The sequence below is a fragment of the Grampus griseus genome (genome assembly GCF_964374135.1).
Source record: "Grampus griseus genome assembly, chromosome: 2".
NCBI classification, from domain to species: Eukaryota; Metazoa; Chordata; class Mammalia; order Artiodactyla; family Delphinidae; genus Grampus; species Grampus griseus.
In genome coordinates this window covers 115,584,429-115,600,490 of record NC_139018.1, presented here as the reverse complement: position 1 = coordinate 115,600,490, position 16,062 = coordinate 115,584,429, and the positions used below count along the sequence as shown (strand labels likewise).

General features: G+C 40.8%; 1 protein-coding gene across 10 annotated transcripts in view; it reads right to left on the bottom strand.

Moving 5' to 3' along the window:
• The window catches only part of NEO1 (neogenin 1), a gene marked incomplete at its 5' end in the record, with an annotated part of 242,114 nt that overhangs the window by 12,531 nt on the left and 213,521 nt on the right, over window positions 1–16,062 (bottom strand). For 5 of the 10 annotated variants that reach the window (XR_014296303.1, XM_082647399.1, XM_082647406.1 and 2 more), the window contains 6 exons: window positions 1,382–1,474; window positions 2,051–2,289; window positions 6,753–6,900; window positions 11,214–11,282; window positions 14,293–14,325; window positions 15,016–15,210. Coding sequence is in view for 9 of the 10 variants with exons in the window: in XM_082647399.1 (XP_082503525.1) it covers window positions 1,382–1,474; window positions 2,051–2,289; window positions 6,753–6,900; window positions 11,214–11,282; window positions 14,293–14,325; window positions 15,016–15,210 (777 nt within the window). The remainder of the gene's footprint in view (window positions 1–1,381; window positions 1,475–2,050; window positions 2,290–6,752; window positions 6,901–11,213; window positions 11,283–14,292; window positions 14,326–15,015; window positions 15,211–16,062) is intronic. The other 5 variants (XM_082647401.1, XM_082647407.1, XM_082647405.1 and 2 more) reach the window with 3 other exon arrangements.

Genomic DNA, 16,062 nt, shown 5'->3' with positions numbered 1-16,062 from the left:
AACAAATCTAGGAATAGGGTTAGTCAAATTTTACAAGTTTTAAAAATAAGCCAGTTCAGGCAAGAACTAAAAAGTCTTATATAAAACAAACAAGTAAGTAGTCAAGCTACCATCTTCTTATAAATCAAAAGCAACTGGAATGGAATAATTTACTCTTTTTGGACACTTCTAAACCTGGGGACCCCATCCAGGGCACCTCTGATGAGAGGGAAACCGGTTTTCCTTGCACACTTCGAAGTACAGGCCCCTCTTTTTTTTTTATCGTGGACCCTAAGCAAAAACTACTTTGTGCAGAAATGACCTGTTAGCAAATGGGCCCTTTCCCTTTCAAAGCTGATTTTTAGAATCTCGTGCAAGTGACAGCGTGTGTGCAGACGTTTACACTCTCAGGGATTCCACCAGTTTCCAAGTATATGGTACCATCTTCTGTGTGTAGGATATCTGTGATTATTTAAAATCTCTGTCGCTTGTTAACAGGGATGGCTAATAGTTCTGAAATGGGACATCTTTTAAGAAATGAATAAAAATCCAAAAGCTCATTTAGGTTAAATTAAAAAGTGATCTTTCAGGATTTGAATCTAGGCACCTGACAGTGTTAATGTTTACTAACCTACTGTTCAGTCCAGAGCAAATAACTTCAAGATCAAATAGTTTTTTAAACTTGATATTGGTAGGCAAGTGGCTTCTTATCTCTCTAGAATGGCACAGAGGACCCTCAACCGCAAGTCCCATTGTGCCAGCTAATCTGAAAGGCTTCCCCACCTTGAAAACAGTAACAAGGGAGAAGAAACACTAGTTTAAAAATATAATTGGTCTGTCCCATTGCTTTTTGGTTTTTTAATCGTGACAGTTAACTTATTTTGAGTTTCAAATATTATTAAAGGAGGCTGGGCAATTTTCATGCTTATCAAAGTGAAGCATGGGTCAGATAAGGTTGAAAAATATTCCATGCTGTCCACCTAAAACTCCTCTAAAATATAACGTCTATTAACTAAAAAAAAATTCCGCAGGTGCCTATCAACACTGATTATGTATCGGGAAGCCTAAGGAATACTGTGACATCTAGCCATCTTCAGCCCCATCTCTCCTGCAGAGACTCGATGTACTTTTAAAGAGACTGGTCACTTCCCTAATGCCTGGAGACTTGTGGAAATTGGCTTCTTAGCTTATTTGCACTGAAATTAAAGGAGCTACTTGCAAGAATAAATATTAATTGCAAAATATGGCAAATGCTTGATACTTATTCCCTCATGGTGCCAAAGCTTTGGTAGATTATTTTTTGTGTTAGGATGAAGTGAAGTCAAAGAGATCACTGATAGTTGTTCCCCAACATGACTGAATAGATTGGCAGCCCTCGGGAAAAGAGAAGCTTTTAACTTACGCTGGGGTGGCTGGGAGTCAAAGGGCATCATCATTTTTGGTCTCATTCCCCGCCTTCCAGCCAGTGTAGACATGCTGTCCTCTGATTCATGCCCTAGACATCAAATATGGAGGCTGGTTACAAACATGTGCCCTAGGCCAATGAGCAGCCTCAGCAGTAAAACATTTCAAGTGGGGGATTCAGGACTCACAAACAACAATGGGACAAGGTGGTTCTGCAGGAAGTGAAATAAAGAGGAAAATGACCATTAGTGCATTACAGGAGTCCCTGTTGAGTCAACTCAGTTGACACAACGCTGCCTACCATGCTTCACTGCAGGTCTGTGAGGGAGAGCAGCCAGACCAAGAACATGCTGATCACCACAATGAGAGCTGGGGCCCCACTGCAAGGATGGAATGAAATGCACAGACATAGGCTACGTTGTCTCAAATGCTTGAGTGTCAGGTTGGTGAACACGATGAGAGACCTAACAGAGCTAGAAGGCTGTCTCATCTGGGTATAGAACCTCTCCCCCCTAACAAGCTAGCTATTCTTCATCAGAGGTTGATCCTGTAACACACATTTCTTTAAACCTAACCTCGTATAGGAATCACCAAATTAAGGCAACCTTACAAAATGGAAAATGGTTTCAATGAAAATAGTCTCCAAACATTTGGGAAAAACCTGCACCTCTATATGAATTCCGCCTTTGATGGATGTTGCTGTCCATGGAATTGTCAACCGGTGTGATATCTTGAGAGTTACGAGGAATTGGAGTATCCGTCATGATGGGGTTTGGGTCTGGAGACTTATCAATGGGTTTCAGCTCCAGTCTCTCATGATGGATCCAGAGGTCTGGGGGTTTGACATCCTTGGAGTTCCCTTTGTACTTGTGGGAGCCATTCACTGATTTGCAAGCAGCTCGTTTCCTAGGTACAAAATTAAGAGGATTTTTAAAAGTAACTCTTGAATATTATTAGTCAAAAGGTTTCCATGATTAAAACTTCCCTTCTGAGAGATGCTTCAGGCAAAATCAGAAACAAACAAGAAAAACAGAGTCAAGAAGTTTCCTTCTGGGAAGAGTAAGTGTATCACTGCTTTGTCCACATTATTTAGAGGTATGTACATGGGCATATTTGAATATTGCCTTGTGACTTTTTGAGTATAAGCAGATTAGACAGCATTTTTGAATCAAATAATCTCTAAAGCAAAAGGTTTCTCCCCAAGTTTCCAATCAATAGAGAAAGGACACCGTTAACCAGAAATATAACAATGGAGTAGACATAGAGTCTGCTTATAAAGGAGGAAGGGAACTCCATTTTAGGTAACTCAAACTAGGACCACCACTGGGTTAAGTCAAGAATGGGGATGACAGTGTCGACTTTTCTGTGCCTTAGTTTCTCCATTAAGTCACTCACCCAACTCAATAAGCATTTATTAGGTACCTACTGTATGTCAGGTCCTATGCTGGATTGCTGTACCCTCAGCACTTCTGGCCAAGTGAGGAAGACAGACACTGAACTTTTTTTTTTTCTTTTTTTTGCGGTACGTGGGCCTCTCACTGTTGTGGCCTCTCCTGTTGCGGAGCACAGGCTCCGGACGCACAGGCTCAGCAGCCGTGGCTCACGGGCCCAGCCGCTCTGCGGCATGTGGGATCCTCCCGGACCGGGGCACAAACCCCCATCCCCTGCATCGGCAAGCGGACTCTCAACCACTGCGCCACCTGGGAAGCCCTGAACTATTATTTTTAAATGTTCTGAGCTTAATGAAATGCCAAGTGTTATAGTAACCTCTTAATAGCTGGACATACAGTAGACAGGAAAAATGTGATGGAAAAAGTGACATTTAAGCTAAGACCTAAATGGGACAGGGCAGAAGGTGCATTCCAGGTGGTAAAATCAGATTATGTCAGAGCCCTGAAGCACAGAGCAACAGCCTGGTGTGTTAGAAGAACTGTAAAAAGTCCTGAGTGGTGGCAGCCTATGAACCATAGGGAGAATGATATGAAATGATGCTGGCAAGATGGGCAGGGATTAGATCATAAAGGGCTTTTAGAGCCACGCCAAGACTCTGCAGTTCCCTCTATGAGTAAAGAGAAACCCCTAAATGGTTTTAAGCAGGAGAGTAAGGAGATGAACTCTGAGTTAAAAATTTAAACCAACTGGGATGTGAAGGATGGATTTGAGGGGTAGGGGACAAAACAGGAGGGCAGTTAGGATGCAACTGCAATAATCTCAGCCATGACTGACGGTGGCCTGGGACAGTGAGGATGGAGGAAAGAGAGATCTGGCAGTTATTTAGGAGCCCAAAATGACAAGACTTGGTGAAGAAATGGATGTGGGAAAGGATAGGAATAAAGAAACAAGAGGAATAAAGGATTATGCCGAGGTCTCTGGCTTAAGCCATTTACTAACACTGGGGAGAAGCAGGTTTGACAGAAAAGATTATAAATTGTTTTGGACATGCTAAGTGGCTCTGAGACACTACAGATGAAACATAAAACAGGTAATTGGTTCTGAGACTGAGGCAAGCCTGAGACTCAGAAGAGAGAGGCCTTGGCTAGAGAGAGGAATATGGGAGTAGCTGAAATTCAGAAGTAAATGAAGCCAAAGGAGCAAGTATCACTAGGAGAGAGTGTAGAAGGAGAAGAGAGTAATTCTAGGACCAGGCCCTGAGGAATGTCTGTATTTGATGGCTGAGTAGATTGGAGAGGCTGCGAAAATGAACACACGATCACGGAATACAAGAGAATGTTTCAAGAAGGAAGGAGTAGTTGACTGTGTTAAGTGGGGAGAGATTAAGATAAGGACTGAAAAATTTCCTTTGGCTTTAGCAATATGGAAGTCACTGGTGACCTCAGCAAAAGCAATTCTGCTGAAGCAGTAGGGGCAAAATTTGGATTAGAAAAGGACTGAAGCATGAATGGGCAGTGAAAAAATGGACAAGTGAGTGTAGACAAGTATTCAAGAAATTTGTGGTGAAGGGAAAGACAGAGATTTGTAAGTGGTTGGTGGTAAGGACCATGCAACAGAGGAAGGGTTATAATTATTTCTTAAGATAGAAGAAGTTTGAGCACACTTACATGCTGAAGGGGCAGAGCCAACAGAGAGTGAGAGGTTAGCTGTGCTGGAGAAAGGGACAACCACCAGTACAAGGTCTTAGAAAGCAGGAGACGCTGGGATCCAGACGGTAAGTGGAGAACTGGTCTCCGACAGGAGGAAGGGGGAGAAAATGATTATTCCCGACATGGAAAGGTTTTCAGATTTGATGGCGGCACACTGAGGTAGTTCTCATCTTTTGAGAGCGAGGGGGCTATAGAGGGATGTGCTGAGAAACTACAAGGGGCTAGACTCTAAATACTCTGTCAGCTTTGAGGTTGTAAGAGTCTATAAACAGCTACAATTGAAATGGGAGGTGTCTCAGGTATTAAAGAGGAAGAAAAGTACTGAGAAAAGCTCACATATTTTCGATGGTCAATGGAACACTTGGAAAGCAGATCACTGGGGGAGGAGGAGGGGAAAGCTCTATGAAGACTTGATACAATTCTTTTAGCCAAAGGGACGCAAATTATAGGACCTGCAGATGCAAATACAGAGTACGGAGCCTATTACAAACTCATTTTCCCACCTCTCAATATGAAGACTAAGTACTTTATTTTTTATTTACTTTGAATTTTAAATCGCCCCAAACATTAAGGAATTTTGTCATTTTGTTTTTCCAGATTCTTTTAAATAAAGATCTCAAGATGTCTAAAACTAGATGCAAAATCAAGTTCATAGAGATAAATGGGAAATGCTGAAAAAGAAGCTTATAGAAAAGTTGTAGCATAGAAAAGTGTAATCTCTGAGGTTTTAAAGAGAAACAGTTTTCTACAGTCAAAGGTAGGTAGGGAAAGCTGTAAGAGGCAGCCATCAAGAGGCTTATAAAGAGAGCCCCCATCCTCTTGGAAACATGATGAAGGTGAGCTACAGAAAGCTATTTTATTTCGGCAAAAGAAAGATTAAAAACATCACAGAACCTACAGAAAATGACATAAAGCCATTACTAGTAGCAGTTAGATGGTAGCTTGTACTTGCCCTCTATTTTGAAAACAAACAGATTTATTGTTATTAAATCCTCGCATCCTTGCCTTGGGCAGACCAGGTCTGATGATAATCACACAGACGTGAATTTCTCTTTTCTCTTTATGGAGCAATACCTCCATCTTACGATCCTTTAGGATACTGCAACTAAAGTTGTTCTGTTACCCATACTGTGTTTTTGCTATTAGGGGTAACTCAAGAATCTCCTTTTTTATGGCATCTGTCTTGCTGGCCAGAGATAGGAGTAGAATATGACCTAGGGTCAAGGATTCTCTCAGGTTCCGGAGTGCAGGCTGTTATCAAGCACCATATTATGGAATCACCTTGCTATCTCCTCTAGACCATTAGCCGCAAGCCTCAAAATCCCAGAGGAGTTCAGAGCTAGCAGCCACCTGACCTCTCTGCTAATGTGATATGCTGATTATAAGTAATCCTTTCTCGTTCGTTTAATCAATACATCTCTCCACCGCATTCCCCCCACCCCACCTCCTGCAGTCCCAACCTCAACTTCTACACTTGGTAGCACTTCTTTAAAAATACTCTTAAGCTTAGATTTAGAGTCTATGGTCTATGGTCTCCGTCCATCTCAGCTGACATTTGTGCCATGAAATTCCACAAACTCCTGTGCATCTGGTTCACTGTGTGCACAGAGACAGTCTTCCAAAGGGGCCCCCAACAAGGCTGGACATTGTCCACTTTCCTCTCCAGATCGATTGTCTACTTGGCTCTGTGACTTGAGAGGTTGAGTTAAATGAACTACATCTACAAGGTAACTCTGTCCCTGGCTTCCAGTTGGTTTGGAAGGTAGAATGCACAGGCAAGACACTGGAAGGTAGGAGGCATTTTCTCTCCTGCCCCCTCACTGCTGGGCTAGAGGTTGGCGGTAGTTACAGTCCTACCACCCCACACGGTTCCTGTCGCAAGCCCTCTCCTGCTGCTTCAGATCCCTGAAAACAGCTCTCTCTTCATCAGAAAAAACCCTCACCCTTTTAAGGGTGACAGTGGCCTATCACTGCTGCTGGCCCTTGAACACTGCTGCCTAACGCTAACCTCACCTAGGACATTGTAAATGGTCCCTTCATTAAAGCCTCCTTCACCCCCCTTCAGTGTGCCACCTCTTTCCTGCCAGGACCCTGAATGACACACACTTAATAAGAGGAACCATTCTGCATTTCCTTTAAAAATATTTAAAACATCGTTTTTCACATATTTTATGTTTTAACTCTGTGTACAACTCCAGATACAGAAGTCACATAGAAGCAAAAGAATACATACAAAAAAATGTATGGGCTACAACTGGGGCTCCTTACTTTTTCTGGTGAGAAGTGGTACGCCTGGTGCAAAAGACAGCGATGATCACGACCACCACGATGGTGATGACGCCAACGGAAACGATGATGACCAGCAGCATGTTACTGTCTAGAGGAGAGGTGGGGCTTCCATGAGGGCTGTTACTGCCTGGAAAGGGAAAACCGTACGCTTGCTAGTGTTAGAGAATTCTAGCATAAAATCAGGCTACAGAACCGTCATGTGAGTATAGATACTTCTGTGAGCTTCTTGATAACAGTCATCACCGTGCCTTGTATAAAAGTGCCTCATGAACACAGCCATCTCCACTAGATCATGAAATCTAGAGAGCGGAGTTTCTGCCCTATGCACAGTACCTTGCACAAAGCTGATGTTCAATAAAAGTTTCTCAAGTTATACTGAACACTATGCTTGGACAAATAAGGGGGTCTGTCTCCTGGTGTCTTATGTTGTATGTAAATTCATTTTATAAAGCACCATTTGTGAATCATTTTAGTTTTCTGACTTGCAAAACTATTTAAAAAATGTACATTCATAGAAAACAAAAGGTTTTTTCCAACATATAGATGTCTGCCATCACAAAAAAATTATTTGAAAAATAACGTCTCTCTTTTTATAAATACACAGTCTATGCAGAGTTAATTTTCTTATTCAGTTTCAGGAAAAAGTATGTACATATGCATTAATTTGACAAATATTTATTGAGTGGTTACTATGAGCCAGGCATTGTTCTAGGTACTAAGGATGCAACAGTGAACAACAAAGATAGGTAGGGGTGGGGGCAGACAATAAACAAATAAGAAATTATTAGTTTGTGATAAGTGCTATGAAAAAATAAAATGAAGGTATATGATACAGAGTGACTGGGTGGCTATTTTAGATTGAATGGATGGGAAAAGCTTCTCTGAGGAGGTGGCATTTGGGCTGAGATTTGAATGACATGAATGATCCCACCATACAAAGACCTGGAGGAAGAACATTCCATAGAGAGGGAATAGCTAGTGGAAGGATCCTATGGCAGGAATGAGCTTGGCACGTTCAAGGAAGAGAAAGGCAGCCAGTATTGCTGAAGCAAAGAGAGATATGCAAAGTTAGAGAGAAGGAAGTGAGCAGAAAAAAGATGAAGGTGAGGCTGGAGGGGTGTGCAGAGGCCACATCATTTAGGACCTTGAAGAAACAGATTTTCTTCTTCCTATTATTGTTCCCTCATTGCTCACAGGATGAGGCTCAGCTTTTTATCAAGGCCTTTTGTAGTCTTGCTCTTCCATTTTCTGAAACATAGTTCTTTGCTTCCCACCTCGTTATAAAAGTTATGCATGTTCATATTATAAAATATGGGAAATCCCTCTACACAGATCTAACCATCATGGATAGATGACATCTTTTCTTCTAGTTACTCTCTCTTATTGCCCTAACAATCAAAGCTGTACAATTAATAGGATGAGCTGTTTTGCTTAACTATTGCTAGTGACTAAATATTTAGTCACTAGAAGAAGTACTTAAGAAGAGTCATCCTACCCGTCTGGGATGTTGTGGAAGAAATTCCTACCATGAAGGTATGGCCTCCTACCCGTGTTCTTAGAAAAGCTCCTAAAGGGATTCTCATATACAGCCTGGCTTATAAACGTACGATCCAATCCAAACTATACGTATTGTGGGAATCCCTTCCATAACACTGGATTGGATTAGCGGACCTTTCACTTTTGATTCTATGATTTTATAGGCTCCTAAGCACAGTCCTAAATGTGGGGTAATTTTGACAGCTTAAGAGCTTATTCTTCTACATTTGCTTTAATCACTTTTATCCTTCATTTCTGAGAAAAAAGTCAGCAGATAGACAACTTAAATTGTACACACTGACCTTCACTAAAATAACATTTTTATATTTGGGAACGACTATGGAACTGGAAGCCAATACAATTAGACCATACTAGGGCCTTACATAAAACTTTTATTAACAGCAGTGCTGAGTTACTGGGTGGGGCAGGCACGGCAATCAGAGGCTGGGGAGCTGGGGTGTGGGAGGCAAGCAGAGGTGGTGGCGGCAGTTCTTTCCTGCATTCAACAGAGACAAATTCTCATTTAATTGCAGTTGACCTCTAACTTCTGAGCTGGCCAAAAGCTCCCTTTTAAAATAGAGTAAGAATGAGCTGCCAATGGGAGCATCATCCCTCCTACCAGGGACATTAAGGCTCACCTGGACTATTGCAACAGCTTCCAAACCACTCTTTTCTGACTTCATACTCGTGACACCCAACTCATTCTCCGCTGTCATCAGGGTAATAATAGTAGATACTCAATAAATGGAAGTCATAGTTTACCAGTAGTATCAGACATCTGACATATGTTACTTACATGAGGAAGCTCACATTTCTTAGCATCAGCACTTGAGCTTTTGACAGGCTGGTTCTAACCTACCTTCTCTAACACGAGACTCTCTATCCTGTCGCTAGGCAGTGTGATCCCTGCAGAAAGCAGGTTTAAAAAAATTTTTTTTAACATCTTTATTGGAGTGTACTTGCTTTACAGTGTTGTGTTAGTTTCTGCTGTGTAACGAAGTGAATCAGCTATACATATACATATATCCCCATATCCCTTCCCTCTTGCGTCTCCCTCCCACCCCTCTAGGTGGTCACAAACCACCGAGCTGATCTCCCTGTGCTATGCAGCTGCTTCCCATTAACTAGGTATTTTACATTTGGTAGTGTATATATGTCAGTGCTACTCCCTCACTTCGTCCCAGCTTATCCGCCCCCCTCCCCATGTCCTCAAGTCCATTCTCTACGTCTGCGTCTTTATTCCTGTCCTGCCCTTAGGTTTGTTAGAACCATTTTTTTTTTTTAAGATTCTATATATATGTTAGCACACGGTATTTGCTTTTCTCTTTCTGACTTACTTCACTCTGTATGACAGACTCTAGGTCCATCCACCTCACTACAAATAACTCAGTTTAGTTCCTTTTTATGGCTGAATAATATTCCATTGCACATATGCGCCACACCCTCTCTATCCATTCACCTGTCAACAGACACCTAGGTTGCCTCCATGTCCAAGCAGGCTGTTTTAAACTGCCATGCCTCCACACGTGCTTTTATTGTGTCCTAGGATGTTCAACCCCCTCCTCAACATTTAGCAATCTTCTCTGTGCCTTTTAAAATCTGGGTCAGAGATCATCTCTTCTACAAAGCTTTCTCTTTTCTCTATCAGGTAGTTTGTTACTCAATCCTCCTGTTCCTACAGCCTGTTACATAGAACCTGAACCTTTAGAAATATGTGTGAATAAATGAATGAATGCATAAATGAAAGATAAGACAAAGAAATAACTGCTTTTCTCACAGTCTTGAATATTATACTGTGGACAGCACATAAATATAACATATGCATCCCAGGAGGAGAAACTCATAAAGTCCTAGAACTCAGAGCCTAAAAATTTCTTGAAGCAAGCAAATTTGTCTGGCTCTCCTAAGAACTGGCTGATTTCACAGAAGTCTGGGCAATATCACTTTTTATTTAAATAGATACTGGAGACTGAGATAATTTTGTTTCCACAATTAGATCAGGAGTTTCCAGAGAACTAGAAACTCTTTTCCTTTCTCTTCCATATGTTTCTTTTTTTTTTTTTTTTATTGGAGTAAAATTACTCTACAAGTGAGGAGACAGTAAGGGTCATTTCTAGTAACTACCTTTGTGGACATTTTGCCATCCTGGATTCCCACATCTGGTATAGAACCCCATGCCTTTCAGGCTGTGTGTGACAGTGGAAAAGGCACAATCTGAAGTCAGAAGACCTGGGTTTTGGTTCTAGGACTTCCAGAATATGTGGGTGGATCCAGGCACATTACCCCTCCGCTGAGTCTCTTAATGTATAAAATGGGAATAATGATACTTGTTCTCCCTGCCTCACCACAGTGTTATGAGGATCAAATGTGATTTCATGTGTGAAAGTAACTTACAAATGGTGACGTTCAGTAGAGAAGTAGGTGTCATCATTTAAGTAATTAGAAGGCATCAGCTCTTAGGATGGCTTGGAGACTGGTAATCATTTTTTAGAATTCCCAAACTAAAAACACTGCAGTAAGTAGTGTGGGGATAAATTAATGATTCCAAAGCATTTCTCTGCCTTGTTCTAGATGATTGCTAATCCCACTAAAGGGTTTATTTTTGAAAGCAAGATTCTAATTATTTTCTAGAGGCAGTGGGCAAAAGGAAGACTTGTTTGTTTAGAATTATTTTAAGCTGGATATGTGGGGAAACAATTTTATTTCTGGATCCTATAATGAATGAGTTTATAGTAATTCAGCAAACATTTGCCAGAAAATGCCTAAAGCCAGTTCTATTAAATAAAAAGAAATGAGTAACATGCTACAATCCACCACACAGGAGCTACAAAAAACATTTCAAGATTTCAAGCAGAACTGCATCATGCCCACAGGAGGCCAAAAAAGCCACAGGAAGGGCTTTACCGCTCATCGGAGGTTTGTAGTCGGATCCTAGGTCTGGCAGACGGCTTCCTTTCCCTGCAGACCCTGAGGCTGAAGAAGAAGAATTCATGTCAATAACAACCCAGTCCATTGGTGTGACAAGTCTACTTCACAGCTAGTGAGTGTTTTCTACCAAAAAAAAATATTTTCAGTCTACTCTGTCCATGAGAAAAGGAAGTAGCACACACACAATGGGAAAATATAGCCTATTTGTGCAAAACAAACTAAGGTATAGCTTTCTATGCAATAAGGCATCTGAAAGTCTGACACCCTTGTTCCATGGCTGTATCTAGGGTGTAACAAAGCTGCCCCTTGCTCTTAAGGTTTCTCTAGCCCAGGAAACATTTGCTGAAATACTACCCAGAGCACTTACGGCTAAAGTAGCTTCTCATGGAAAAGGGACTAAGGGGACCAGTTAGGTTAATCTGCATTAAAGAAATGGACTCTTCCAAGGGACCGGCTATGTTGATCTGGCCTAGTGGGTGTCAGTAGCGTTTGGATTCTTTTCTCAAAATATAAAGCTGCCTTTCCAAATATAAAGTTACCCTAACGGGAGCAGGAAGGCAACTGGACGTTCAAACTGGGTTCTCAGTTCTTGCTCAGTCAACCTAAATATCCAAAGATAAAAAAACCAAAGTCTTCCCTCTAGTTGCTCACGAAGGACACTGTCTCCTAATCCATCATCATGGAACATAACAAGTGAGGCTGCTGACCTTGGGCTTGGGACCACCTCATAAGCAGACCTCAGAAAACACAAATATCGGCTTTTTAGAAATTTATATTCTTGGTCTTGAATTTTATTCTTCACATTTATAGAAGAAGCTGCCTTGTAAAGCAAATATAAGGAGTCCGTCCCCAGTAAAGCAAAGGTATTCCTCAGTGCAAAGTCTGGGGCCAGAAGGCAGTCTCATGCTTCTTTTGAAGAAGTGTGCAAGAACTGCAAAGCAGAGCTGTTCCACACAGTTAATACAGCACAGTGCGTAACCGACTGCCTGCACCGCAACACCGGCTCCATCACGCACTAACTGTTTGACTTTTGGCAAGTTACTTAGCTATTATTTTTGGGTCTTAGTTCCCTCATTGTAAAACAGTGATAATAATGGTACCTACTTCATGAAATGGTTGTGAGGATTAAATGGAAATTTAATCCTATAAAGTATTCTGAATACTGCCTGACACACAGTAAATGTTCAATAAATATTAACTACTAAATAAATCTTTAGGGAAGGATATTATCTTATCCTTTGCAGAGGTAAAGAGCATGAAGCTTCAGAAAACACTTATAAATGAGAGTTATTTCTACGAAATAAAGCTTGCCTGGAAATGCATAAACCAGACGTGTTGCTGTAAAACATTACAGCTAATATCAAGTACTGCTATAAATGATCAGACTTGGAGGAAATGGAAGAAATTAAAATCTGAAGGTTTCTGTATGAGTTCATTTAACGAATAAATCTAGAAATGAAAAGAGTATTTTCTATGTTTCCAGAAGCTCAAAACCCCCAAAGAAGGTCTTGGGTATCCAAAAGGGCATATTCTAGAATTTAACTCACAGTCCTTGACCCTTTCCCATTGTCCATACTTATTACTTTATCCCTTTACTTCTGATGCCGTCATTCCTCCCAAATGGCACACACCATATTTCAAGATTCCAGTTTTTCTTTTCACTGTGATAAGCTGGCAGAGATGAAACAGCCCTTGTAAGGCTCTTCATATTTAAGTGTACTTATTTGTCAGGTAGCCCACATTTAAGCCAAGCTATCCAGAGTAACATATTATGTAAATAATTGCCAATGAACACACTTTGCCAAGAAACCGATTGACTTAATTCCCATATTTCTTAACATTTTTCCTTTATATTTAACCTATGAACGAGAAATTCCAGGGATTAGCCAAACACCAAAAATAAATATGGGCAAAGAATTTTAACTACCAAAGGTGTGGTGTAGCTGAGAATTGCACCCTGGCTTATGGAGTGAAGTGAGGGAAGAACAGTGAGCACATTTATATTCTGTGCATATTCAGTATAGTTACTTTTCTATTCTCAGGCTTAAGTCAAAGGTTCTACCATGATTAGGGTGCCTTACACACAGACACACACACACAGACACAGAGGTATGTTTGCAGTTTCTCTAACATACAACAAAAGGCTCATTGAATGCAAACACATTTCCAAAGCCCTAAAACTTGAAACTTCAAATTTTGAATCTTCCTTGCCATTAACCAAGATCCAAAGACTCTGTATTTCTAGTAACTACTCCTAAAGAATAAAAGCAACCATCAAATTTACTTTTACTGCTCTTAGTATAGAAAACAGATACCTACTTTAGCTGACTTCCCAGAGATGAAAATCACAAAGTATAGTTACCTCTCCACCATAGCAATTGCAGTGAATAGACTACACTGACAATTTCAAGAATGGTGACACTGAGGCCCAAGCTTCCTAAACTTCCACTGTAAACTGTCTCTAACCTCTTTTAAAATAAGCAGATATATTTAAGAGAAGAAATGGAAAAACAGCTCTGAATTAAGCTTAAAACAAGAGAACAGAGACTACTAATTTTATCACAGATAATCATACAATTCAGTAGGGTACATTTGTAGATTTTCTGTTGGGGGGAGGAAAAGAGGGTATTCACTGAATTTGATTAAATTTTTCACTTAGAGATGCTAATAAAATTCTAGATGCTACAAATATGACAAATTGGTATGCTTGTTCTCATCATGTCCCAAATCCCTATCTGTGTTACAGAATTTCAGTATCTTAGCGCAAATGATAATCTGGCCCACACTTAAGGCCAATCTCCTATAGCTGCAGAAGTTTGACTCAGTTTTTTTCCTGCCAGTCTATTTAGCTCCTAAGTATCAATAGATTCCCCAGCTTTTCAGATACTCCAAGTGCCACAAACATGGACTCAACTCTACTCTGGCCAATAAATATTCGATTTTTAACACATGGTACTGGTACTGATTTTCAGGAAAAAAAACCCCCAAAAAACCAAAAAGCTAATAATAGGTCACAAAAGAGAGGAAAGGAAAGAGAGGCCATCTACTCATTTACCTTGATCATTAGCCATTTTATCAGAGGAGTCCGCTAACAGGCCAAGCACAGGGGAAGAAAAAAACAAGAGCAAGGATCACAAGCTTTGAAGATGGGACAGGCAGAATTTTTAAAGGAAAAAATAAAAACCCACAAACTTCCAAACACGTTGAGTCTTGTTTTTCGTACTAACAGAAAAGAAATCCATGTATGGTTTCCATACTTCCAGACTCAGTCCCCGACTTTTATTCCTAAGCTTACTTGGTTCAATATTTTACCTTCACTTTCTTATCTAGAGTTTTCTCTAAAGGGCCCCTTTTGAGAAAAGCCTCAACCCTTTCTCTCTACAAAGGTCCATGAATAAGCCTTTCAGGTTAAGAGCCTGCATGTGTTGAAAGAGAATCATCCATCACAATAAACATGCGACTACGCTGTATGGGAACCAAGAGAATCCCATCTGATCTGACTGGTAAGAACTTTTAGATCACTGCAATTCATCTGCCTCAAACAGCCTGGAGTCAAGAGTTCCCCTGTAAATTATATGGTTAGGTCAGTAACCTAGGGAACACTGATTTGGTAGTCAGTGGGTGGGATCATTTTGAGATTAATGCTCACACTGTGGCTCATAAGCGCATCATCAGAACTTCCTGTATCATCCACAGTTTCTACATGCTAAAGTGACATGTGCACGCATAGCCCCACTCAAGAGACACACAATGAAACACTCTGTTTGGGAGGCTTTACCTTTGGGTGTTCTGAACTGGACAGCTTCAGACATGGGCCCCATGCCCTTTGAGTTCCGAGCTTGGATTTTGAAGTAGTATGGTGTGTCAAGTGTTAATTCTTGTATCTGGTGAGTCAGCCTGTTTCCCACAACAGGCTCAATAACCCAGTCGTGTATCTCTGCATTCACGTCCGTACTGTAATATATGATGTAACCTATCCAAAGGAATTAATGGGAAAAGAAATCTTATTCCTGCTTTTTCTTTTGCAATCAGTTAAGTCAATAAAGATATATGTTACAGCATATACAAATAGAGAACTAGTTACAGATTAAATTAGCAACGGTAAAAAGCATTTTAAATGCTACACTAAACATAATATAGATAAAACCACAATTTCAACAGTGCCAGACTGTAAGTTACCATCTATATCTGCAGCTGAAGTAATAAAAGTAAAGATAAAAATATAGGGTTAAATATTCTCATAAGCTAGGAAATTATATAAGGAAAATAACCTAATCATCATTCCAACATCCTATACTTCAAGGGTCTACAATTAACTCAATGCAGTTTTGAAAACTAGTAACTAGTAATGGCCTGACAATGCTATATATATATATATATTTTTTAAATTTATTTATTTATTTTTGGCTGCATTGGGTCTTCGTCGCTGGGGCTTTCTCTACTTGTGGCAAGCAGAGGCTACTCTTTGTTGTGGTGTGCGGGCTTCTCATTGTGGTAGCTTCTCTTGTTGCGGAGCACGGGCTCTAGGCGCGTGGGCTTCAGTAGTTGTGGCACGCAGGCTCAGTAGTTGTGGCTCATGGCTCTAGAGCACAGGCTCAGTAGTTGTGGAGCACGGGCTTAGCTGCCCTGCGGCATATGGGATCTTCCCATAGGGCTTCCCACAGGGCTTGAACCTGTGTCCCCTGCATTGGCAGGTGGATTCTTAACCACTGCACCACCAGGGAAGCCCATCAATGCTGTTTTAACTCTCACCAATGTGATTTCCCAGGAGAAAAACTCCTAGGAGATGCGCAGCCACCTCTGCTAAATTCTCCCAAACTTGGGG